This window comes from Podarcis vaucheri, assembly GCF_965113315.1.
Source record: "Podarcis vaucheri genome assembly, chromosome: 13".
Lineage (NCBI taxonomy): Eukaryota > Metazoa > Chordata > Lepidosauria > Squamata > Lacertidae > Podarcis > Podarcis vaucheri.
Genome location: NC_138751.1, coordinates 42810724 through 42835740, shown reverse-complemented (window position 1 = coordinate 42835740; position 25017 = coordinate 42810724). Strand labels below are relative to the sequence as shown.

The following is a 25017-nucleotide window of genomic DNA, read 5'->3' as shown; positions in this document are numbered from 1 at the left end:
TCCTTTTAACGGTTTTCCAAATCCCAATTCCTTATGAAATTTAACTTAAACATTAACATCCTTAAATCTTCACCTTATGGATTAAACATATTAATTCACTTAACATAAATAAAATCCTAAGCCAATTAAGTATCTGCAAGCTATTTTCAATTAATTTAACTTAACAAATTTAACTAGATAATCATTAAATTTATTCCACTCTTCCTGATACTCCTCCTCCTTCTGGTCGTGGACTCTTCCGGTTAGGTCGGCTAGCTCCGAAAAATCCACATCTTCATCTGCCATTCTTCTATTGTTGGTAATTCTTGGGAAGGGAGGGAAGTTTTGGAGAGGGAAGTAAAGAAGTGCGTGAATGGAGGGTGGGGCGAAGGGGGCGGGGACGGATGCCCTTATGCCACCGCTAACGAAATGGAGCCCGTGGTTGTCAGCAATCAAACAGAACCTCCCAGGGATCGACTACTCAATCCCGATCAACAAGTTGGACAACTCTGATCTGTATGAGATAACAGCTAGCATAGTTAGCAACAAAGAGAAGCAAATCTCCAAAGGTCCATGGGACCTTGCTATGTACCGTATTTTTGTGTGTATAACATGCCCCCGTGTATAAGACACCCCCAATTTTGGGGGACTCAAAAATAAGAAAATGGGTGGGGGGTTGCCTAGAGTTGTTCAGCTTTTGGAGGGGGAGATTGCCTATAGTTGTGGAGCTTTTTATTGAGGGGGATTGCCGAAAATCGCTCACCAATTGCACAATCGTCAGCCTGCTCGTCACCTTCTTTGTTTCGAAACTCCTTGTTCTTGATCCCTTGAGTCACATGCACACTTTAACAATTTTCCAAATACTGCCCCATATCCCTCTCCCCCCATACCCGTTACTTCCCTTCACCCATGTGCAATCTTCTCTACATAATATTATTTCTGTGTGCTTCCCAAATACAAAAAGAGAGAGCATTATTGGGTATAAATGATACTTCTTTTATTTATTGCAATGAATGATGTAAACAAAAATACATTTCAATTATAACAAGGGTGCTTGCCCACATTTCTATATAAACTACATTTAAAAATGTTCATTCCATTATTCCCTCAGGCTTAAAAATCAAACATACAATTAAGGAATAGTTAATTTATAGATAAAACCGAGAAAATCTCTCTTTTCTCTCACTCACGCACATACACACAACAGAAAAGACACAAATACTGTATATTCATTTAAATCAAGACAAATACTTCATAGCACGCGACATAGCCAGTCTTACAGATTTGGAGAGACTTCCTTATCACACGATTTGTTTATTTATTTTGCATTTCTTCAATTTCTAAACCACCCTTCATCCGAGGATCGGAGGGCCGGTTTCTGTCATCATTCAAATGCAGCAATTATGCCGGGACACTGTATGAAAGTGCTAATTAAAAAGTTTCCATGGCTAATTTGGCTGCTATGAAAGTGAGAGCTGGAAGGCTTTTGAGTAATTAACAGAGAAGCAGAAGAAGACACTGGGATGGGGATAGGTCCGTTTTGCTACTGGCAACAGGGAAGAGTGCAAACTTTTGGTCGGGTTTACAAGATGGGCCAGGACCAACCTGAACGCCGTTCAGCATAGATGTGCCTGACATTCATTGGAACGAACGCAGGGATGGCTAATGGACTTCATACATGCCATAAGCGGATAAAGACTTCATATGGTATTGACCACCCCAGCCTGTGGGCATCTCTACCAAAAAGCACTTTAAAATGTGGATCTTGCCACGTCCAGGCTAGCAAGGAAAGGAACCCAGATGGTGGTCCCCTTCTCTGGAAAGCTGGACCACAAAGATGGGGAAACAACACAGCCAGAATGGCTAGGAACTGTGTAATAAGGACTTTGTCCATCGATCTGATGGTGGTGGGGACTTGCTCCCCAGGAACAAGCCAGTTTGCTCCACCACCCATTAATCTTGGAAGGACATTCCCTTGCTTTAAGAAAACCTGATTCAACCGAAGTCATTCAATGTCCCTACCTGGGTTGTGAGCTATCGCAAAGTCAATGAATCCTGACCTGACCCGCAGTGTCAGGCTTGGTCCCTCCACACCCCATTTACTTCATTTTACTTATTTGGTATTTTGCTTATTTGGTGTGGGCCTTTGTCAGGTGCTCCAGAACGGTGCATCTCAGCCCATGTCTCGAGATGCTGGAAGCGCTCAGGGTCAAGCAAAACACAGCTACTTTGGCACGAGAAGAAAATAAAGCTCGTCGACGAGGCTGTGCCCGCTACCCAGCGGAAAGCCGGAGAGACAGACAAAAGGCAACTAACTATGAGGCTACACTGGCCAGAATGATGCCAGCCGCTTGGATAAAGCACACTGTGAGCTGGCCTGAGCGATCGGCTCCAGCGCTTGCACTAACAGCAGCGTTGCGAAGGCAAATCTGTGCCAAGTCACGCACAAAGGGGAGCCCCCCTCTCTGAAGATAACAGGCATACTATAAAGATGGTGCTCTTTCCATCTGTCTGTTGGTGTCCGGGTGCAATCACCTAGAGCCCATCTGGGACTCCAGTGCAACACAAGCACTGCAGTGAAGCAGTTAATGCCAAAAGAGGTCACCCTTTCCAGGGCGCAATGGCTAATGCCACCTAGATCAGGCTTCCTCAACCTCGGCCCTCCAGATGTTTTTGGCCTTCAGCTCCCATGATCCCTAGCTAGCAGGACCAGTGGTCAGGGATGATGGGAATTGTAGTCTCAGAGAATCTGGAGGGCCGAGGTTGAGGAAGCCAGGGCAAGGGCATGCCGTCCAATGTTGTCGAGACTCCAATCACTAGGGCCAATGTGCAGGGATGATGGGAGCTAGGAGGCCATAACGTCTGGAGGGCCTGGGGAGGGGGCGGTTTCTCTCAGGCACAACCTCTTTGGAACAAAAGGGGCTGGGGAAACTCCGAGGAAGCTGCTGCCAGCCCCTTGCCCCTGTGCTACGGAAAGCCCACCTCTTTTTAAGTACAGATCACTTTTAAAATTAAGGCCTGCATAAAATCCAAAGGGGTTCCCCCCCCCTATTCCCTCCCATACAAGGCTTTGGAGTCCCAAGGATTAATTACACAACCATCTTAGGTATGGGGGGGGGAGGAATAGGAGGAGGAGAGCAGAGGGATATATATATATATATATATATATATATATATATATATATATCCATTCATAAAAGGCACTTTTCTAAAACATGGCATGGGAGCCAGTTCTAAATTTATAGCCAGCACAATGGAGGGGCTATTTTAAGCTTCTGCTCAGTGTAGCAGCTTTAGAGATGTCTAGATGTGTGTCACAGACAAACATCTTTACAACCCTCCTCCCCCTCCCCCCCCCCACCGTGCAAGATTCAAGGCACAAGAGGAAAGGAAGGCTGCTTAGAGGGGGGGTCTCTCTCTCTCCCCCCCCCACAGCCCTCCCCTAGCAGAAGCAATGCTAATTTCCAGGCACACACAGAACGAAGCCTGACCGATCCTTGGTGAAGTTTGGCTCTGATTGGTTTATTCTGGTTTCCACGGAGACGGTGCATTTCCGACCATGCATGCTGCACTGGACCGGGTTGGTGACGCTGACTTGCAGGCGGCGTTTCTCACTGCAGGGCGAGAGAGAGAGGGGGGGGGAAACACATTAAAGAAAGAGACTTTAAAGCATGCGAAGGGGAGAAGAAAGGCCACCTTGAACCTGTAAGATCAGCTCCACCACCTCCTAACAGCTCGGGAGGCCGTGATTAACGGCCAAGATTAGAACGGATCATGCAAATGAAGAAAAAGAACCACCGACTCCTTCAGCCACGGTTCTGGAAAGGCCATAAGGGAGGGCAACTTGTGCATTCTTTGGGATGGGGCCAGGGAAGGTGCGTAGATAGAGCTACTCATCCAGGCTTAGGTACAGAGAGTCCCCTCTGTGCAACTGATGGAGTTCCCTCCATCACAAACTCATTTCTGATATTTGCACTATTTCCACATTTTGAAGCTTTTGAAAAAAAAGGGTTTTTAATTTCAAGGAACAAAGCACATCAAAGCTTTATACCCAAGAAGCATGGGTAGGCAAACTAAGGCCCGGAGGCCAGATCCGGTCCAATCGCCTTCTCAATCCAGCCTGTGGATGGTCCGGGAATCAGTGTGTTTTTACATGAGTAGAATGTGTCTTTTTATTTAAAATGAATCTTTGGGTCATTTGTGGGGCCTGCCTGGTATTTTTACATGAGTAGAATGTGTGCTTTTATTTAAAATGCATCTCTGGGTTATTTGTGGGGCATAGGAATTTGTTCATTCCCCCCCAAAAAAAAAATATCGTCCGGCCCCCCACAAGGTCTGAGAGACAGTGGACCAGCCCCATGCTGAAAAAGTTTGCTGACTCCTGCAGAGTGACACGAAGACTGCAATCATTTTTGCAAACAGCTTTCTAATACAGCTGTTCCAGAGGAATGAGTTCCAAAGACTACTTTGATGTATTTTAAGTAATTGTTCCTGATGGAGGTAAGAAGAGGGCCAACTCCTTTGCTAACGTCATGTGGGTGAGACTTGGGTCCTTCCTTCACTGGCTTGCTCTCTCCTAACACTCCAACTTAGACGCCCCACATAAGAAATTCAACCCCAGAGTGAAAAATCAGATCCCATAAAACAGCCCTGTTAAAAAACAAAACAAAACAAAACAAAAACACGACCCTTGGCTTGAGTGTCAGGCTTAAATAAAGAGTGTTCACAGTGTTTTTGACAATGCTGTCTAGAGGAAAGAATTTCCAGAAACTTAATGCAAAGAGAAACAGAATATTTAATTTTAAGCTGTTATTCAGCTTTTAAAAAAATGTAATTTCCATTGCTGGGGTGCAGGACTTTCAGCAACTTGCGTAATTTGCATGTTGGGCTTTAACAATCTTCCCCGCTTCATGAGTGCAGTTTTATTTCCCTTACAGGAAAGACAGCTAACGATAATTTTAAATGCAGGAGCTGAAAGTGCAGCTGGCAAGATGAACATACCCAAATGCTGAAATCTGTTTGTTTGTTCTTAAAAAGGTCCTGTATCACTTACTGAAAAATGGGAACAGAATCCCCAAAACACCGCCAAATTTCTTTTTCTTTGGGAAACCTAAACTATTGCACCAATTCATTGTTTTCTGCCAATGCTTTCCATCAGAAAAATAATTTCCCCCCCTCACTTTTTAGGGAAAGAACCAAGGAGTGCTTAGATTGCACTTCTATGCACACCTTCCATGGGAGTAAGCCCCGTATGTGACTGCCTGCTGAATAAACATGCTCAGGGTTGTGCCGCTAATATAAAATATTAGTCTGCTTTTTTTAAAGAAAAGAAATGAAAAGGGACAAGACTAACAAACAATAAAGACGGTGCCCAACACTGATTGCTGTCACGTCAGGGTGCCATCGGGACAGGAGGCCAAGTCTTCCAGGTATTTAATACTTCTTGACTTAACGCCACAGTGAGTTGCATTGAAAATCCCTGATTAATTTGCTATTTTTGCAATGCCTTAGCAGACCCAGATGAACACATGGTAAAGCCACAGCAGATCACAGGTGCTTGTGGATGCATTTACAATGTGAATCACCGGTGTGTGTGTGTGTGTGTGTGTGTGTGTGTGTGTAAGAGAAAACAATACTCTATACCAGGCTTCCTCAACCTCGGCCCTCCAGATGTTTTTGGCTTACAACTCCCATGATCCCTAGCTAGCAGGACCAGTGGTCAGGGATGATGGGAATTGTAGTCTCAAAACATCTGGAGGGCCGAGTTTGAGGAAGCCTGCTCTATACTTTCAAGTACATGCCTCCCCTCCATTTGGTTGAGCAAGAATGTAGCTGTTGGATATTGCTTTTACAAAGGGCACTGGCAACAAATTCTGCTTCTTGTTGTATCACCAGAGGTTTCAAAATCAACATCATTCCCACTCACTCATAGTTAACTCTCCTCTCCCATCGCCTGATCACATTCGACTAATTGACTCTTGAGATTTGTGGTATGGTGGAGTATAGGTAAATCTAAAGGAGCCCTGGATGGTTAAGTCTAGTCCAGGGCGGCTATAGGGCTGCGGCACTCATCTTGCTTTCAGGCCGAAGGAACCAACGTTTGTCCACAGACAGCTTTCCGGGTCATGTGGCCATCAGGACTAAACCACTTCTGGTGCAACAGGACACCGTGATGGAAACCAGAGCGCACAGAAACGCCATTTACCTTCCCGCTGCAGATAGATACCTATTTATCTACTTGCACTGGTGTGCTTTCGAACTGCTAGGTTGGCAGGAGCTGGGACAGAGCAACAGAAGCTCACCTCGTCACGTGGATTTGAACAGCCGACCTTCTGATTGGCAAGCCCAAGAGGCTAGGTGGGGATGAGTCTATCAAAAGGTGGTTACCATCACTTTTGGATACTGTTATAGCAAACAAGGGCACTGGTCTTCCAACATAGCTAAGTTGAACAAAGGTGTTCCTCAATTTCTGTTCCTCATGCCTGCAAAGCTAGATGTGAAAGCAGGTCAGCAATACTTTTTCAAAGCTTCGGAGCCAGAGGTGGTAAGAAGCTGTCTAAATAAGGGGACTAGGGTGGCGCTGTGGTCTAAACCACTGAGCCTAGGACTTGCCGATCAGAAGGTCGGCAGTTCGAATTCCCACGACGGGGTGAGCTCCCGTTGCTCGGTCCCAGCTCCTGCCCACCTAGCAGTTTGAAAGAACATCAAAGTGTAAATAGATAAATAGGTACCACACTGGCGGGAAGGTAAATGGCGTTTCCGTGTGCTGCTCTGGTTCGCCAGAAGCGGCTTAGTCATGCTGGCCACATGACCCGGAAGCTGTCTGTGGACAAACGCCAGCTCCTTTGGCCTATAGAGTGAGATGAGCGCCGCAACACCAGAGTCATCTGCGACTGGATCTTATGGTCAGGGGTACCTTTACCTTTACCTTTTAGCAGTCTCACTGCTGTGCGTGAACTTCCCCATCTCGAGGATAGGCACTTAAAATAAAACAGCAAAAGCAGAAATATGCAAAATAAGCAAACTTAAACACATTCAGAATCTTGGCTGCCAGTACAAAACTGTGCATGCACATGCAGAATACACTTGCCTATCGGAACAAGAAGCAGAAATAGCACAGAGCCAGTTTCATCCAAACTCCACAGGAAGTCATTTGCAGACAGCCTCCTGCCCACAGACCAGTTCAGTAACCTCTGCTCTTGAAAGGCTGCAGAAATGATTCATCCAATGTGTGCAACAGAAGCTGTTTTTCTTTCCCCCTTTTAATAAAAACAAACAGCGAGGGTCTAACCATGAAAAACAAGCAGTATTTACTTTTCTGGTTTGTGCCATAGGCCTCTCTCACTACACATTTTAATGCCAACTGGGGCCATGTATGTGTCTGGGGTCACAGTCCACACGTAGAAAGCATGCCTGGGAAGGCGGTGACTGTAGCAGCAATGTCCCTAACAACAGAGGGCTTTTGAAAGCTGGCTTGTCAAACGCTGCTACAGACTCCAAACCGTAACTAAGAGCTCGGCGCTTCAGGGACGGTTCTAAACAGAAAAGGCAGGTCCAGATTCAAAAGGCCGGCTCACAAATAATGGGGGACAAATTCAGGAAATCCGAAATCCCAAGGGGGCAGAAAAGGCTATTTATGTACATGACCCCGGCTGTGCGGATGGTACTAGCCCAGAGATGGATAGAAGATAAAGTCCCTATCGGAGAAGAATGATAGGTCAAGTTGATGGACTGTGCCGAAACAGCAAAAATGACCGGAAGAATCAGAAATCAGGAAGACCAAATTTTTAATAAGGAATAGGGAAAATTTATAATTTATCTTAAAAACCACTGTAAACAGTTAAAACTGTTAGCAGGGCTGGAACAGCACTTTTAGTGTAATGGGTGAATTTTGGACATAATGGAGATGGATTTGGATTATCATAAAAGATGCAGGAGGAAATGATTAACAATAGGATCCACAAAGGGGAGGAGGGGGAAGTCCAGAAGATTCCTTGGAATCTTGTTTTTTTTTGTTATATATTGGATATGTGATCGTAAAACTCAGATTTGAAAACCAAATAAACAATAAAAAGGATTCTCTATGGGTTGTTTAAGATAAGAGTCATACTATTATGCTACCGACACTTTTCTTAGATGATTATGTGCTCTGCATTTTTCGGCGGACATCTTTAGATGTACATGTTGCACAATGCACCTGACCTTTGTTGCTGCTCACCATTAGCAACGAGCAGGGTGGATAACTCGAAGTGTCTTGAAACAGCTGCGGATGCCTGCATGCAGCAGAGAAGAAAGGGAATGTACCTGTCTGTTCTGGAGTTGCTCCCCAAGCCAGCACTTGCCTGCCACTGGTCAACCTAATTCTCTCGTGTCCAAGCCCAAGACTTAGACAACCTTACCAGACTGCTGCGCATATTTCAGATGTCATAGCACCTACCCAAACAAGCGCAACTTGTTGAACCCATCTCCTGGGAGCACCTCCCCTGGCGTTCATGAGAGCTGAACACAGAGGAACTTATTTCCAGTGGAGTATGCCCCATATTTAATCTACCCCCCACCCTTCAATGTAAAAACATTTCACAAAAACCATTGTGCAACTCTACTTAACATTTCTTTCAAAGGGCGAAACTCCCTCCCTAGCAAATTGCCTTATGATTTATACAATAGCAGGTCATTGAAAGCTATGTTATTTTGTGAATCGGTGTCACCCTTGCTGTTATTATTAAATTAAAAAACACAACACTATCCTCTAGTTCCCAGAAAGACAGAAAATGTAATAATAATAATGATGATAGGGTAGCCAGAAGACAAAATGAGTCAGAAAGCTGCAATACATGGTTTTCTTGTCTAAATTATTTTTGGAGAGATGAATGTGGCAGACAGCTGGACTGAAAAAGGTGCCCTCACATATGAGAGGCAGGTTCTAGCAGAGATGATCTGACCTTAGATTATCTCAGAGTCCTCTTTACCTCAAAGGTGAACAGACCCAGGGAGCTATACTGCTAGGCTTACTCATTAAATCCACCAGTGGGTCTAACTCAGGGGTAGGCAAACTGAGGCCCGGGGACCGGATGCAAACCCATCACAAACCCATTTCTGATATTTGCACTATTTCCGTATTTTGAAGCTTTTGAAAAAAACGGTTTTTAATTTCAAGGAACAAAGCACATCAAAGCTTTATACCCAAGAAGCATGGGTAGGCAAACTAAGGCCTGGGGGCTAGATCCGGTCCAATCGCCTTCTCAATCCGGCCCGCGGACAGTCCAGGAATCAGTGTGTTTTTACATGAGTAGCATGTGTCCTTTTATTTAAAATGCATCTCTGGGTTATTTGTGGGGCCTGCCTGGTGTTTTTACATGAGTAAAATGTGTGCTTTCATTTAAAATGCATCTCTGGGTTATTTGCATGGCATAGGAATTCGTTCATATTTTTTTTCAAAATATAGTCTGGCCCACCACATGGTCTGAGGGACGGTGGACCGGCCCACGGCTGAAAAAGGTTGCTGACCCCTGCTCTAGCTTCAGGATTTCAGAGTTACTTGCATGTGGGCAAATGGTGCTTCAACGTCATGGAGAGAAGGTTTAAAATGGAAGAAACGTGACAAGCCAGAGATCACTTCAGCTAGAATATTACTCACACTGTTCCACGGAAGAAACAAGAGAAGAGAAACAGTCTGTGCGGGAGAAAAGCAGAGGGGTGGAGGGTTTCTGCAGGGAGAAACCACTGCTTTCAAACACTACAACTCTCTTGGTCCTCGTCACCATAGTAACCTGGATATTAGCCGTTCAATCTGATAGTGCATCACTGCCAGCCAACCAGAAGATGTGACTGTCATGCATGCTCTTATTTGGCTGGGGGGCAGGCGGGGGTGGGGCTAGAGGCTGCTGCCTCCTCTAGGGATGCCTGCTTACGACCCAATTTTAAAACCGGTTGCTTATTAGTATTAGGGAAAGCCAACGTGAGCAGCGTTTTGCAATCCTCGTTCATCTGCACAGCTCTGCAGCACAACAGCATTTATTCGGGAAATGCGCATGCACTTGCAGGTGACTCCTTCCTGCAACATCTAACGCTCGCTAAACAGGACGTGGGACAGGAAATCCACCTCCCCACCCAGAACACAGGGTGAGCTTGGGGATACAAGTTGCTGGTTTTGTGCTCCGTTTTGCTCTGCTGCTCACAAAAACCTTGCAGCTGTTGGGAGATGCAGCTATTGGCACAAGGTGATCTCGGGGTGGATTGAGGGCATAAGGCAGACTGAACGCCATGACCCAGCACACTTGCAGAAAGCTTCCCTCTGGAAGCACTGCAAGATCTGGAACCTGAACACAGAACCACCAAACCGAGCAGTTTTGTTCACTTAAGCGCATAGCTGGTACTGGTTTTTTCCATCAGCCCAAAGTCTACAACAAGCATGCCCATTTTGCGTACAACGCATCCGAATAGTAAGTCCATTCAAGGAGGACAGGCCACAAAGTGTCTTCAGGGTTCATGTCTCCAACATCCACTTCACATCTTTGGGAATTCTCTCCATGAGCAACTTGCCAACATCCAGACATTTCTTAAGAGCCATTCAAAAGACACACACTCATCAGGGCTTTCAGGGGCAATGAGAAGATATGGAACCTTTAACTTTAATTTTACTGAATGGTTAGAGGAAAGTTCAGTTGCCCACTCCAAATAATCTTGGATAGAGAGCAAAAACAAACAAACAAACCAAAAAGGAATACATCAAATAATGGCTATTGGTCACCCTCCTGAATTAGTTTCCGTGTCCGTTTTTGTTTGTTCTTGGCTATAACCTGTATTTAGCTGACCAATAAAATCTGATGTTTACTAGCTGTTAGTTAAGAGCAGCCTCAGCAAAGTGGCTCTAGGCCCATCCCAAAAAAGAGAGCACTATGGCAATCCCAAAGCTGAAGTTTTAGCAGGTAAGCATTGGAAGGTGTGGAATGCTTGTGCATCTCTCTTTGTTGATCAGGACTGCAGACACATTCCACCTCTCCAGAAGTTCAACTACGACGCCTGAGCTAGCAACCCTTAAGCTAGCTGTTCCCCTGCACACCTCCAGGAACGTCCAGGATGTAGTAGAAACATGCGATGCAATGCCTAACTCATTATGTGTGGCAGTGCTTTGCTATTAGCCTACAAAGATCTGAATTATTTAGGATCCAAATATCTTTCTGACCGCCAAGTAGCCCAGGAATTATGATCACCAGGAGAGGCCCTGATTGTTCTCCCCATCTACAGCAGAAGCTGGGAGGGTGGTGGCAAGAGACAGGCCTTTTCTTGGTGGAGACACCCTGCTTACAGAACCACCTCCTGGGGAAAATCAAATCTGCCCCCACTTCTGATATTTCTACATGTAAGCCGAAGACTTTTCTGTTTGCCCAGGCATTTGGAACATGAAAGCTGTCCTGGATTGTGGCTATTTGGGCTATCACTGATGTTACCGATTTCCATCATTGATTGTGTGGTTTTTATTTGCTACTTGCCTGTTATGTTATCATGGTTTATTTATTTATTTTATTTATTGAATTTATATACCGCTCTATACCCGGAGGTCTCAGGGCAGTTCACAGAAAAGATCACAATATATAATATCAAAATAAGAACAATAACGTCCCCCCCCCAAAAGAGCCACATTTTAAAAGGATATAGGATGTCAATCAGGTCAACCAAAGGCCTGGTTAAAAAGGAACATTTTTGCCTGGCGCTATATAAAGAAGGCACCAGACAAACTTCCCTGGGGAGAGCATTCCGCAGACAGGGAGCCACTACAGAGAAGGCCCCGTTCTCGTGTTGCCATCCTCTGGACCTCTCAAGGAGGCGGCACACAAAGGAGGACCTCAGAAGATGATCTCGGGGTTTGGGTAGGTTTGAATCTTCGCTTACGCTATTCCAGCAAAATCAGCATCCCACCAACCAACAGCTTCTTGCTCTAATCTCAGTGAACAAGATGAACAATAGTCAATAGTCAGCTCCAGTCTGGTACCCCTCCAGGTGTTTTAAACTACATCTTCCATCTGCCCCAGCGAGCATGGCCCATTATCAGGGTTTAGGAAAGCTGAAATCCCAAACATTTGGATGGCACAAGGTTGGGGAAGGCTGCCTTAAGTAAATAATATAAACAAGGACTCCTCTTTTTTTTCTTTTTTCAAGACCCTTTTAAATATTCAAAATGATCTCTTTCTTCTCTTTCCTAGGTCAGTGGACGCCAGCTTTTAAGACTGGGGACAGGGCCATTCCTGACCAGACTCTTTGGGAGCTGCCTCCCCACCCCCAATCTACATTGCTAGGCTCCAAGTACAGGGAAATTAGTGCAAGAATGGAAAGGACTTGCCTTTCCCCTCTCAAGAGAAATGCCTCCTCATCACTCTGAGCATGGCTGTTCTTATGCAGTCTTGTAGCGAGGATACAATGGTGAAAGAGGAAGAAAAGGCATTTCTGCCCTCAGATCGTCTCCCAAACCTTTAGTCTGCCAGTAACTCATTGCAGAGTTCAGCTTCTTCCTGTGACCTACCAGTTAATGATGGCTGATCTAGGTCATGGCTAGAAAAGGTATTCAAATTCCCAGGCAAATGTTGCTCAACCCAGTCTGTGGGTGACAGTCGCTATGAAACTAAACAATCAAGTTGCAAAGTTCCCAGCTGAAATCTTGCCTATGCTATGAACTCAGGACATGATCTTGAAATGGTTTTTCTTTTTTTTGCGGGGGGGGGGGGAGGGAATAATTGCATAGACTAGCATACAGGATTGCTGTAAGAGTTCAGCAATTTCAGTGTGCTCTTATAAGCCATATGGTACCTTGGTTCCCAAACTCAATCCATTCTGGAAGTCTATTTGACGTCCAAAACGTTTGAAAACCAAGGCGCTGCTTCTGATTGGCCCCGGAAACAAAGCTGACAGCCGAAATGGATGTTTGGCTTCCAAAAAACGTTCGCAAACCGGAACACTTACTTCCAGGTTTGTGATGCTTAGGAGCTGATTTGTTCAAGAACCAAGGTACCACTGTAAATGTGAAGCGATTTGTTTTGGCCTTTCCAACTATTTTATTAGAAATATTTACCACGCTGTTCCAGGATGGGGCTCATACAAAATCAGTGTAATGAATTAAAACAACATATGACATTAAACTTCAATTAAAATCATTATCTTTGTAACTTGCTAACATCCTGGATTTTACGTATCTTAGAGGTGCGACAGGAGTCAGCCTTGGGGGGCAGAGTTACTAGGACATAAAGGAAGCCACCTGCTTTCACAAATACGTGCAAGGAAGTGACTGCAGTCACCAAAGGCGACTCACTGAGGATAGGAAATCTGAAGTCAAGGAGGCAGCACTTATGCAGAGATATTCTTCCAGAATGACACAGGGTGCTGAAGGGGTAAATAACATGGGGAGGGAAATCTATATTTGACCTCTTCATGGTGCCTGGAGGGAGAATGCAAGGCAAGGTAGACAACGTTAAAACAAAGCGACAGCTCACACTCCAGGTGACTGGCATCAACCAACAGATCTCAAGAGCCTGTAAAGGAAAACCACAAATTTATCTTCCAAGAAGGAAGTTTCACAACTAACTGAGATGGCCTACTCTTAACCTCTTAAAACTGCGAGAAGAACTGAAAACATTGTTTACCATGAGTTTGTTGCAGGCTGCTCAGGGCTGGCCTACGCTGCAATTTGACAGAAAGTGGAAGCAGGCACAGAAGTCATCTTCCCAAGAATCTCAGCTTGCACTTTAAAAAAAGGAAGTTTCTAGTCCCCATGGAACATACACAAAATAAGGCGAATCATGCAAATTTGACCAACTTGTGTAGTTTCTACGGGTCAGAATTTAACTTTTCTTGGTGTGGGATTTTTTTTAAAAAAGTATGGAGTAGGCAGAGTCCTAACCTTGCTCCTGTCTGACGCTCTCTAGTGCCTGTTAAGAACATAGGAAGATAGGAAGATACCCTATGTAAATTCAGACTACTGGTCCATCCAGACTAATACTGTTTGCACTGACCCTCTAAGGTTCCAGGCAGGGCTTACTTGGAGATGTTTGTTATTAACCTTGTGCTCCTCCAATGAGCTACAGCCCTTCTGTTATTTGAGATGGTCCTCCAGAGACTGTTCTACAACTTGTCTTCCACTCCTCTCCACTTCTGCCAGATTAGTCATGGTGCTTGCCAGGCCAGTACAAAACTGAGGAGTGGGGACATTTCCAGGCACACTGTCCTCAAATCCTCTCCCACTTTCATGCAAAATTAGCAAAGAAGCAGAAACGTGTCATTGCAGGATGGGGTGTGTGGCGAGAGCACCCACGACATCATGAGGAGTGTCCCCATTATTATTTTTTAAGTGACCTACATACTGCTGGGGAAGACACACACACAAAAAGTTTATAAATCCTGACGTATGTTGGCTATTGTGACCTGGAAGGAAGTGGTGTGTTATCCGTGACACTGTGTCGGTTGGCTCACTTGCTTGTGTTGCCTAGAAATGTGTGAATGGACTGGTTATCTCCTGGTAGCAAACTGTGTCTTGGACTCTACTGATATATCTAGAGGGAATGGATGAATGTTGGTGTGCAGGGTAGCACAGCTACATAGATTTTTTACCTGTTGCTGGTATATATTACACGGGCCAGATTCCTCAAACCTGTCCGTGACCTTATAAGTCAAGAAAAATAGGCAGACATGCTTTGGAGTCTAATCAGAACTCTCAGCTTGCTGCACATTCGTCTTGATTTGATTCATCTTTTACCTGTATCAAATGATCCGTATAATTGGGTTTTCCTACAGGTGCACTCCTCATCTCCACAGAGATAGGCGTCATCAGTATTTAAAATATGCATTTTGGGGGAATACAAGGGAATAGGGAGCTTTTTGCCCCCACCAGATCTCTGATTGCTCTCAATATGGCTTATAGTCAGGCAGCGTGCGGCGAGGCACAGGAATGCTGCTTTCCAATCATACTAGATTCTGCCAAAAAACTCTTTACCCGCCCTTATCAAAGACCTTGGATCAGAAGAATTCGTCAGGCTACACATTTTGGAATCCAAAACAAAGTGCGGCGACAACTGCAATTTAATGAATGTCAGCTTTTTAATCGATGCTCATAGAGAATTCAAAGCTACAATCTGTGAAGAACCACCACCTGCCCTTTCTGCTTCAGCTGCTATCGTGGGACTCCCCGGCCAATCTGCGTAGGCCTGGAAAGGGCAACTCTGCCAGCAGACACTATCTCCTTTAAAGCAGTGACCTAGTTCTGTTCCTGCTCTTCCCAATTTACCAAGAGAAGGCTGCATTCACAGAAATGAATAGGCGCGTGTGTGAAAATCTTGTAGCCTTGAACTGCCTTGAATCTCACCTAAAGCAGAACTTTAAGGGAGGGGGGGGATCACTTTTATGCCTAAAACAAGAAGAGATGGTAAGATGAGGGGAAAACTTATACAGTCAAACCTCGGCTCCTGAACGGCTCCATTTTTGAACGCTTTGGCTCCCGAACACCCAAAACCCGGAAGTAAATGCTCTGGTTTTCAAATGTTTTTTGGATGCCAAACATCCAACACAGGTTCCGATTGAGTCCAGGAAGCTCTTGCAACCAATCGGAAGCTGCGCCTTGGTTGTGGAATGTTTCAGAAGCCAAACAGGCTTCCGGAATGGATCGACAACTGAGGTTTGACTGTGTGCGTGCGTGTGTGTGTGTGTGTGTGTGTGTGTGTGTGTGTATCCCAACCTGAACTGTCAAGGGGTTTCTCATGGATACACAAATTATTACTGAACACTCACAAGAGGTAACAGAAAAGAAGGCTTGATTTCTTAAACAGAAGTGCTGAAAGAATAAGCTGGTTTTAAGAACTGCGCAACATTCTTAGCAAGGCTTGCATGCCAAACATGCCAGTGCGAGCCAGGGTTTTCCTCAAAGGCCAAGTAAAAGCACTCTGCACATGGCTCAGAGGCCTCTTGTGTTTATATCACGTGTTTGAGAGGCAACTCATAACAGGCATGAATATGTTATGAGGTCAAGTCTTGGCACCCCTTATACTGAGGCAAGTTCTTAACCATGAGACTGACTTCCAGAACAATAAACGCTAAGCGAGGAAGGAACAAGCTCCTTTATGACCTTTTCAGTCTAGTGGCAGGTTTTCATTAGGCAGCGGTAGGTGGGGAGCTGATGGCTATCACAGCAATCTGATGGCTTTGAGTTTACTGGAAAGTCTTCCTTGCGATCAGCACTGAGGAATAACTCAGCACAAATCTAATAGATACCAGCAGAGGGGACAGCAAGGGAGCAGAACGACACCATGAAGCAATAATCAAGGAAAAAAGACAACTGAGACATGGAGCAAAACATTCTGCCACTCAATGTCTTAATGGTGCTGTACATTAGGGGCTGGCAGTCTGCCCACTGTCTGGAGGTCAGCCCTCATCCTTTAATGAACCACCTTGTGCCACCACTGTTCCTCAGTAGTAGTAGTAGTAGTAGTAGTAGTAGTAGTAATAATAATAATAATAATAATAATAATAATTATATCCTGGTATGCCCCACAGAGAAACCTACGGTCTGCAAATAATAACATCCTCAGGGTCCCAGGCCTCAGAGAGGTTAGGCTGGCCTCAACTAGAGCCAGGGCCTTCTCGGCTGCGGCCCCGATCTGGTGGAACACTCTGTCACAAGAGACCAGGGCCCTGCAGGACTTGACATCTTTCCGCAGGGCCTGCAAGACAGAGTTGTTCCGCCAGGCCTTTGGTCAGGGCGCAGCCTGACTCCCTCCTCTGGCAACCTGCACAGAACTTTGCTTAATTGGTTGCCATCAATTTGATTTAATTAATTTTTATAATGAAATATTTTTAGATTGTGTGATTATTTGACTGTTTGATTATTTGATTGTTGTTAGCCGCCCTGAGCCCGGCTTCGGCTGGGGAGGGCGGGATATAAATAAAATTTATTATTATTATTATTGTTGTTGTTGTTGTTGTTGTTGTTGTTGTTATTATTATTATTATTATTATTATTATTATTATTATTATTATACCCCACCGATCTGGCTGGGTTTCCTCAGCCACTCTGGGCGGCTTCCAGCAAAATATTAAAATACAATAATTCATCTAATATTGAAAGCTTCCCTAAACAGGGCTGCCTTCAGATGTCTTCTAAAAGCCAGACAGTTGTTTATTTCTTTGACATCTGGTGGGAGGGCGTTCCACAGGGTGGGTGGTATTATAAGACAGTTCCCTGTCTGTGTTCCAGCGGGGCCGGCCCTAGACATTTTGGTGCCCCAGACAAACCACAAAATTGCGCCCATTCCCCCAGTCAGGGAAGAAGAGCTGAGGAAAGATCTACAGGAATGGGGGGGGGGGGGAGAGAATAAAGATCTACATCAGGATCTGCTGCTCCTGTAGACCCTGCCTCCTGAGACGGCCTCCTCACCTTGCCTCATGGGTGGGCCAGCCCTGCTGTTCTGGGACTCGGATCAGGGTCCAGAGGTAACTTTGCCCCGAGAGTCTCCTCCGTTTGAATTCCGCCCTCCACCTGCCAGCATGGCTCCGCCCACACAGGCTGCCAGTCCCCGCCCCCTCCCTCCCTCCTGTCTGGCTTCGTAGCTGCAACCATGCCACTCCCAGTGCTGTTCCTTTATCAAATGGGTGTGTGTTGGAAATGGGAGGTGGAAATGAAAACGAAGGCCTGATCTGGCCTGCTGGATCTCTTGCAAAGGAAAAAGGTAGCAAGCCCAGAAGAAACTCATCCTCCGGTCCACAGATTTCAAAAAGTAGGAGAAACACCAGCATTGTGTTAATTAAAGAAGCAAAGGGCATTTAACATATGGCACGCCATATTTTGTGGCTCCCATTTCAGCACCAGAAGAGCGAGCCCCACCTCCCTTTCCTATCTTATCCCTGCAGGAGTGAGGAGAAGTTCATGCTGTCATAGGAATTTTATGGTCTTAGATATATGGCAATGTTCATAACCGCACATACATAGATCAACACGGGAAGGCCAACCTGGAACCATTTTGATTCCTAAACTGACCAAATGTTTTCTCTGCAAGGTCAAACTGGAAAAGTCTCCCCATTGTCTCTTCCCTCACAAATCCTGTCTTAAGGACACATTTAAGTTATGATTAAGGTGTGAGCCTGTGACCTGGCCCAGGAAATAAGTATTTTACCACTACAAAAGAATGGCCAGGCTCCCCAGGCAATCCAATCAAGTAACTTGCCAGACAGGAGATAAACTGGGACAGGAGAAAAACAACATGCAAATGTTCTGTTTCAGATCGCCTTTTCTGGGATGTATCTGAGGGGTGGTCTTAGGTTACACCCCTTCTGTGATGAATGCATAATGTTTCTGGGGGTGGTCTTGATCTAGAAGATGGGAATTTCAGAAGTCTTTATAAGCCCTTGCACAGCATTTTTGGGGGTCCTCCTCCTCTCCTGTGTGTGAGGGGAGTACCCTGTTGCAACAGATCAATAAAGATCAAGCTTACTAGCTGCTTTGCTTCTCAATATTCTCTGGTTGGCCTCTGTTATTTTCTCCTACCAATAGGGAACCTATGTAAGGACTCTATATGGGCTCTTGGATACCCCATAAGGGAAAAGGGCATATTTTTTTATTTTACAACAATGCTAAATGCTATTTCTGATGAACGAAGAGCTTACTACCTGCCTCGCCCCTTCTCTTAACAAGGTGATGTGGTAGTTGTTAAAAAGCTGCCAATTATCAGCAGAAACACAGTGACCTATATCCTACGATGCTGTTCCCAAATCTTCTATGTGTCACAACGCAATTTTGGTATGTTAACACCCTCCTACCCCTGCACCTTGATCGCTCTTCTAACATAACATTCTAGGCTGCTTTCGTATGAACAAAATGCTTGCCAATTTTCCCCACACCCCACAAACTGACTCACTGCATTAAAAATCCAGGCAAACCTCGAAGCACCTGGCCAAGAGAAAGCCAAGCAGGAGAGGTGGAATTTCCCATCCGCTCACCCTCTCGGTCTCCCGTGCAAACAAAGGTTTTTGCAAAGGGCAACTGGATCCATGAAGGGAGGCATCAATTGCATTTTGTCAACCGCATACTGGAAAACTTCTGAATTATCTGCTAAAAGGGCAGCACTGAATTTCCAAGAATTTGCAGTGCATTAAGCTTTTAGCGTTAATTGATTTTACTTTAGCCATTGAACTGAAGAACATTCTCCCCCTGCTCGCCTCCGTCGTTTCAATGGATTTCTAATGAATGTACCAGAATCCAATCTCTCATATTTCTGTCTATGAAAAATTGAAAGGGAACCAAACCGCCAAAAAAAGGGTAATCAAGCCAAAAGGTTGAGAAAGCCAATTGCAGAGTAAATGCTGTCAGGAGGGTAACAGATGAATTCTTTGTTCTGAGGCTATCGCAGCATTTCAAGAGACTCCCTGTAAATTGCTATTTATTTTGTGAAGGGCTGCTGCAGTGACAAGATAACATGCTGTGGGCTTGGGAGTAATCCCCAAGGATGGAAAAGACCCACACTCCACCTTTTGAGGTAGATGCTTGCATGCAGACAAAGGACGAATTAACCTCTAATCTCATTACATGGATGACATGTGATGTGTCCAGAAGACTGTGGACATATGGAAAGGCTACACTGGCCTTTCTCATCAAAACAGAAAATACCTCCTCACCCCAAAAAAAGAATTTTAAAAAGGCATATGATTGCCATTATCAATTCCGTGTCCAGAGGGTGGGTGCCAAATTTCTTTCAGCTGTCAAAAAGCACTGCACATGTGTCTAAGCTTCAGCACAATTATGTCCCAAATACCTAAATATTTAAGATTCTCACTCATACCTCAAAGGTTCTTCCCTTGCAAATTGATTTAATACAGCAGCATAGAACTGCCAATAGTTAATGGCAAGTCCGGTCCCTGGCATAACTTATCCAAACCTAACATATGAAGTGTTAAAGCCAATCTCTGAGTTCGCCAATCTGTAAAATGTAATATTATATTCCTATATAAAATGTGTCCGTTAGCTAAAGAAAACTTAGTTACATTTGTGTTAAACACAATAGTTCTGAAGCAAGAAACATACTTCATTATTAGAGTTTGTGTAAGTATAATCTTAGAAGAGACATCGTCTCCTCAGAGAATGAGGTTGTCTCCCTTCCTACCAGAGCTTTCTTTCAGCCAAAACTCAGTTCCGGCACCTGTCAGGTGGGGGCCACTGGCATTCCAAGAGAACAAGGGAGGTGTTCATGGTGAGTTCTGTCACCGTTTTTTCCTGGAAAAATAGTACTGGTGGCTACCACATGCAGTCATAAGAAGTACTTGTATTCATATTAATAGATATTTAATGATAAACAGGGGCATTTTTTAGATATTGGAAGTTTTTTTTAAAAAAATATTAATTTGGTGGATCAATTAAACATTGCATCCTCCAGTATTAATGCCATGTTGACTGATACCTTTGTGATTATTTACTTACAGTGGTACCTCAGGATAAGTACTTAATTCGTTCTGGAGGTCCGTACTTAACCTGAAATTGCTCTTAACCTGAAGCACCACTTTACCTAATGGGGCTTCCTGCTGCCGCCGCGTCGCCAGAGCACGATTTCTGTTCTCACCCTGAAGCAAAGTTCTTAACCTGAAGCACTATTTCTGGGTTAGCGGAGTCTGTAACCTGAAGCGTATGTAACCTGAAGCGTATGTAACCAGAGGTACCACTTTACTTTCTATTTAAAATAGTTTTCCAAGTTGATTTCTGACACTCATTTATACTTGTTATACATATTTCCACAGAGAATATGGGGACAAATTTTGGAACATAAAATAGTATTTAAGAAGAAAAATTACCATGCAAATACCAGGTAAAGGCACATTTCCTTTTGTTATTACATTTTGGTGCGACATATTCCTACTCTAAAGTCCTCCCAAGTGAGTGCATGTAAGATTGCAGCCTGAGACCCACAAATGAGTAAACAGGCCTATGGAAGTGAGAAGGCTGGGTGTGTGTGTTTGTGTGTGTGTAGCAATATTTGTAGACTTATCTGCAAGGCTGTTTTAGCTGAATAAGCTGAACCAACGAACAGAAGCTATTGCAGAGTGACAGAGAAGCGGACAGAGATGGATCCCTGCTGTAACCCCGTCAGAAAATCTTGGCATCCCTATATAAGGAAGAAAACCAGAGAGCTATGGATGAATGGAGGAGCAGACAACTCCTGCCTACACAACTCATCTCCTCAAGAGATGCAACCAAGCCCATTTGGAGAGTTCCATTCCACAGATTCCAGTGAGATAAGAGCTACTTCCCAATTTAGCTAGACCACTCTGTCCACTCCAATGGACAGTTTCCCAGCTGGGAGAGATTTTCAGGTCGGGGGAAAAAAGACAGTTGCTGTATTGTGTTAATGTGCTTTAAATGTCTTGGCCTTTCATGGGATAAGACACCTGCTGTTGCTCCATTCTCACACGACAGCTGAGGACTCCAAAAGGCAATATTGCCTTCTTCCCCTTTCCAAGGCTTGCTTTGAGGTGAACGTTATTAATTTGTTATCTTCTGGGGCTGGCAAGATGGAATGCCTCTTCCTTAGTCAAAGAGAGGTAAAGGTAAAATGTAAAGGACCCCTGGACAGTTTGTTGTTGTTGTTTAGTCGTTTAGTCGTGTCTGACTCTTCGTGACCCCCTGGACCAGAGCACGCCAGGCACTTCTGTCTTCCACTGTCTCCCGCAGTTTGGTCAGACTCATGTTTGTAGCTTCGAGAACACTGTCCAACCATCTCATCCTCTGTCGTCCCCTTCTCCTTGTGTCCTCCATCTTTCCCAACATCAGGGCCTTTTCCAGGGAGTCTTCTCTTCTCATGAGGTGGCCAAAGTATTGGAGCCTCAGCTTCATGATCTGTCCTTCCAGTGAGCACTCAGGGCTGATTTCCTTAAGAATGGATGCGTTTGATCTTCTTGCAGTCCATGGGACTCTCAAGAGTCTCCTCCAGCACCATAATTCAAAAGCATCAATTCTTCGGCAATCAGCCTTCTTTATGGTCCAGCTCTCACTTCCATACATCACTACTGGGAAAACCATGGCTTTAACTATACGGACCTCTCTGCTTTTTAAGATGCTGTCTAGGTTTGCCATCGCCTTTCTCCCAAGGACGGTTGGACGGTTAAGTCCAGTCAAAGGCGACTTTGGGGTTGCAGCGCTCATCTCACTTTCAGGCAAAGGGAGCCGGCGTTTGTCTGCAGACAGCTTTCCGGGTCGTGTGGCCAGCATGACGAAACTACTTCCGGTGCAACGGGACACCGCGACGGAAACCAGAGTGCACGGAAATGTCATTTACCTTCCTGCCGAAGCAGTACCTATTTATCTACTTGTACTGGCATGCTTTCAAACTGCTAGGTTGGCAGGAGCTGCAACCAAGCAACGGGAGCTCACTCCGCTGCGGGGATTCGAACTGCCGACCTTTTGATTGGCAAGCCCAAGAGGCTCAGTGGTTTAGACCACAGCACCACCCATGTCAAAGAGAACACAATGAAGAAATAAAGACTTCATATGATAAAAACAAACTGCTAGTATATGAGGAGCCACTTTCTCAACCACCTAGCTCTCAGTTCAGTCTTCTCTGACCGACAGTGACTCTGTAAGGTCTCCCATGTTTTTCTCAGCATTCCCAGAGACCCCACCAAGGACCTTCGATAAGCAATGCATGCACTCAACCCCTGAGATAAAGGGCAGTTTATTGGGCTTTCTGCACACACTTGGTTGGGAAAGCAATCAGTGAGTTGACCATGAAGCACTTGGTTTTATGAATGGGTGGGGAGGGGAGATCTACTGACTCTTTCCAATGGTATGGCATTTTAGTTACAATACAGAAGTACCTTGGAATCCACTCTGGAATCGACTTCCAAAATGTTCGGGAACCAAGGCGCGGCTTCCAATTGGCTGCAGGAAGCTCCTGTAGTTAATCAGAAGCTGCAGCAGCCCTGCTGGACGTTCAGCATCCAAAAGAACATTTGAAAACCGGAACAATCACTTCCAGTTTTTGATCATTCGGGAGCCAAAACGTTTGGCTCCCAAGGCGTTTGAAAACCAAGGTACAACTGTATTGCAAACTGTGGCTGCTTCAGAAAGTCACCACTCCTTTTGATATCATGCGAACATGGGACATATCCTAGGATATAGGGACGTCTTCTGTGCAAAGCCCTCTGCTCACAAGTGTAAGTGGTGTTGTAAAGCGACCCTGACAACATGATCATAGGGTGGCATGCAGATATTATAAACAAGGAAGCAGACCAAACACACCCTGAGCGGAAGCCAAAGGGCAGGTCCCTTGAGGTGGTGGTGGGAAGCTACTTGTAGTAATATACAGTGTAATTTTGGGAGAAACGATAGCTTTCTTGGATTGGGTATTTATCCCACAGAAAACGAATGTGGGCCCAAAGGTTCACTGAAGGGGACTGGGGCAAAGGCAATGTGCAAGAATAGGAATCACAAACACAGTGTGCAAAGCAGCTGACGTTTATGATCATGTGATTTCCAAGACTTCAAAAGGAGGCTATTTAATTAGCTGTTCTATGGAGCAAGGACATTAGCACAGGCAAGTAAGGAAGATTGCATCACCACTTATCTAGGTTCTGTTTGCTGTAGTACAACCTACAATGCGAGTCTTATTTGAACAGCAAGGCCACAAGCTGTAACTTGCAAAGTGAAAGCAAGCATGAGAAGAGGAAATGCATAACTTCCTGTGACAGGTTTGTTGCCATCTCTTCCTTGCAACATCAAATGAACTTTTGTTTCAGAGTTTCCTCATTTTTATAACCTGCCCAACTGCCAGGGGCTCAGCTTGATCATCAGTTGCTCTCAGACACGTATCTAAATTGACAAATGAAAGCAGGAGCTCTCAGGGCAAAGCTGTTCAACCCCCCCCCCCAATAACTTATCTGAACAGCATACCATCACCTGTGAACTTTAATCTCCTAGCAAAATGCAACCCCCAAGTCAAACAGCTAAAATCCCATGCTCCTCTTGCCCCAGCCCAGCCATACACAAGAAATTCTGACCAGCACCAGCTAAGAACTTGTATGTCCCTTAGCAACAGTTCAAGCTTCTTTAACGAAGATCTATACAGTGGTACCTTAGGTTAAGTACTTAATTCGTTCCGGAGGTCTGTACTTAACCTGAAACTGTTCTTAACCTGAAGCACCACTTTAGCTAATGGGGCCTCCTGCTGCCGCCACGCCGCCAGAGCACGATTTCTGTTCTCATTCTGAAGCAAAGTTCTTAACCTGAAGCACTATTTCTGGGTTAGTGGAGTCTGTAACCTGAAGTGTATGTAACCTGAAGCGTATGTAACCTGAGGTACCACTGTACCTCGGGTTAAGTACTTAATTCGTTCTGGAGGTCTGTACTTAACCTGAAACTGTTCTTAACCTGAAGCACCACTTTAGCTAATGGGGCCTCCCACTGCCGCCGCACCGCCGGAGCACGATTTCTGTTCTCATCCTGAAGCAAAGTTGTTAACCCGAGGTACTATTTCTGGGTAAGAGGAGTCTGTAACCTGAAGCGTATGTAACCTGAAGCGTATGTAATCTGAGGTACCCTCTTTGTGAGCCTTGGTATCAAATAGGTGGTAGGGAACACTCTAATATTTTTGGAGCAATGAGCATTTGCATGAAGGAAAACGGAAAGGCTGCATGAAAAGCTGGAAGTGCTTACAACAGAGGAGACAAAATTGTGTGTGCATGCATGCACGCACCCACCCACACAGGGAATGAATGTATCTTTGCTATGGCTACTAACCATAGTTCCCTTGCTGCAGGATGACCATCTTCTGTCTACAAGATTGAACAAGAAGTAGGATGAAAGAACTATTTCCGCCCACAGAGCCTTTGCAATAGTGCAAGCAAATGAAAACACCTTTACTGCAGGGGCAATCTCTGCAACATATCATATGCTGTATCTGGCACTGTTATCTCTCCCTTAGAACAGTTAACTCTCTGATCTCAACAAACCTAACCATAGTTAGGCTAGACTAGTGAATATGCCTACTGGTATGTTCCAGCTTGCATTTTTATATGCAGTAT

The 25017-nt window shown here is 44.9% G+C and overlaps 1 protein-coding gene and 1 long non-coding RNA gene across 3 annotated transcripts in view; one reads left to right on the top strand and one right to left on the bottom strand.

The window, feature by feature from the left end:
* Positions 1-3114: 3114 nt before the first annotated feature.
* Positions 3115-25017, bottom strand: part of MYO1D (myosin ID) — a 184176-nt gene continuing 162273 nt past the window's right edge. The window contains exons 22-23 of one of the 2 annotated variants that reach the window (XR_014212797.1): positions 13614-13713; positions 3481-3593 (exon numbers count right to left, since the gene is read on the bottom strand). Coding sequence is in view for 1 of the 2 variants with exons in the window: in XM_082194740.1 (XP_082050866.1) it covers positions 3437-3593 (157 nt within the window). In the remaining variant the exon portion in view is untranslated. Of the gene's footprint in view, positions 3594-13613; positions 13714-25017 lie in introns of both variants that reach the window. The other variant, XM_082194740.1, reaches the window with a different exon arrangement.
* LOC309516401 lies at positions 3229-13604 on the top strand. Its single transcript, XR_014212882.1, has 3 exons — positions 3229-3373; positions 3432-5408; positions 12183-13604. It is a non-coding gene; the product is annotated as an uncharacterized lncRNA (long non-coding RNA).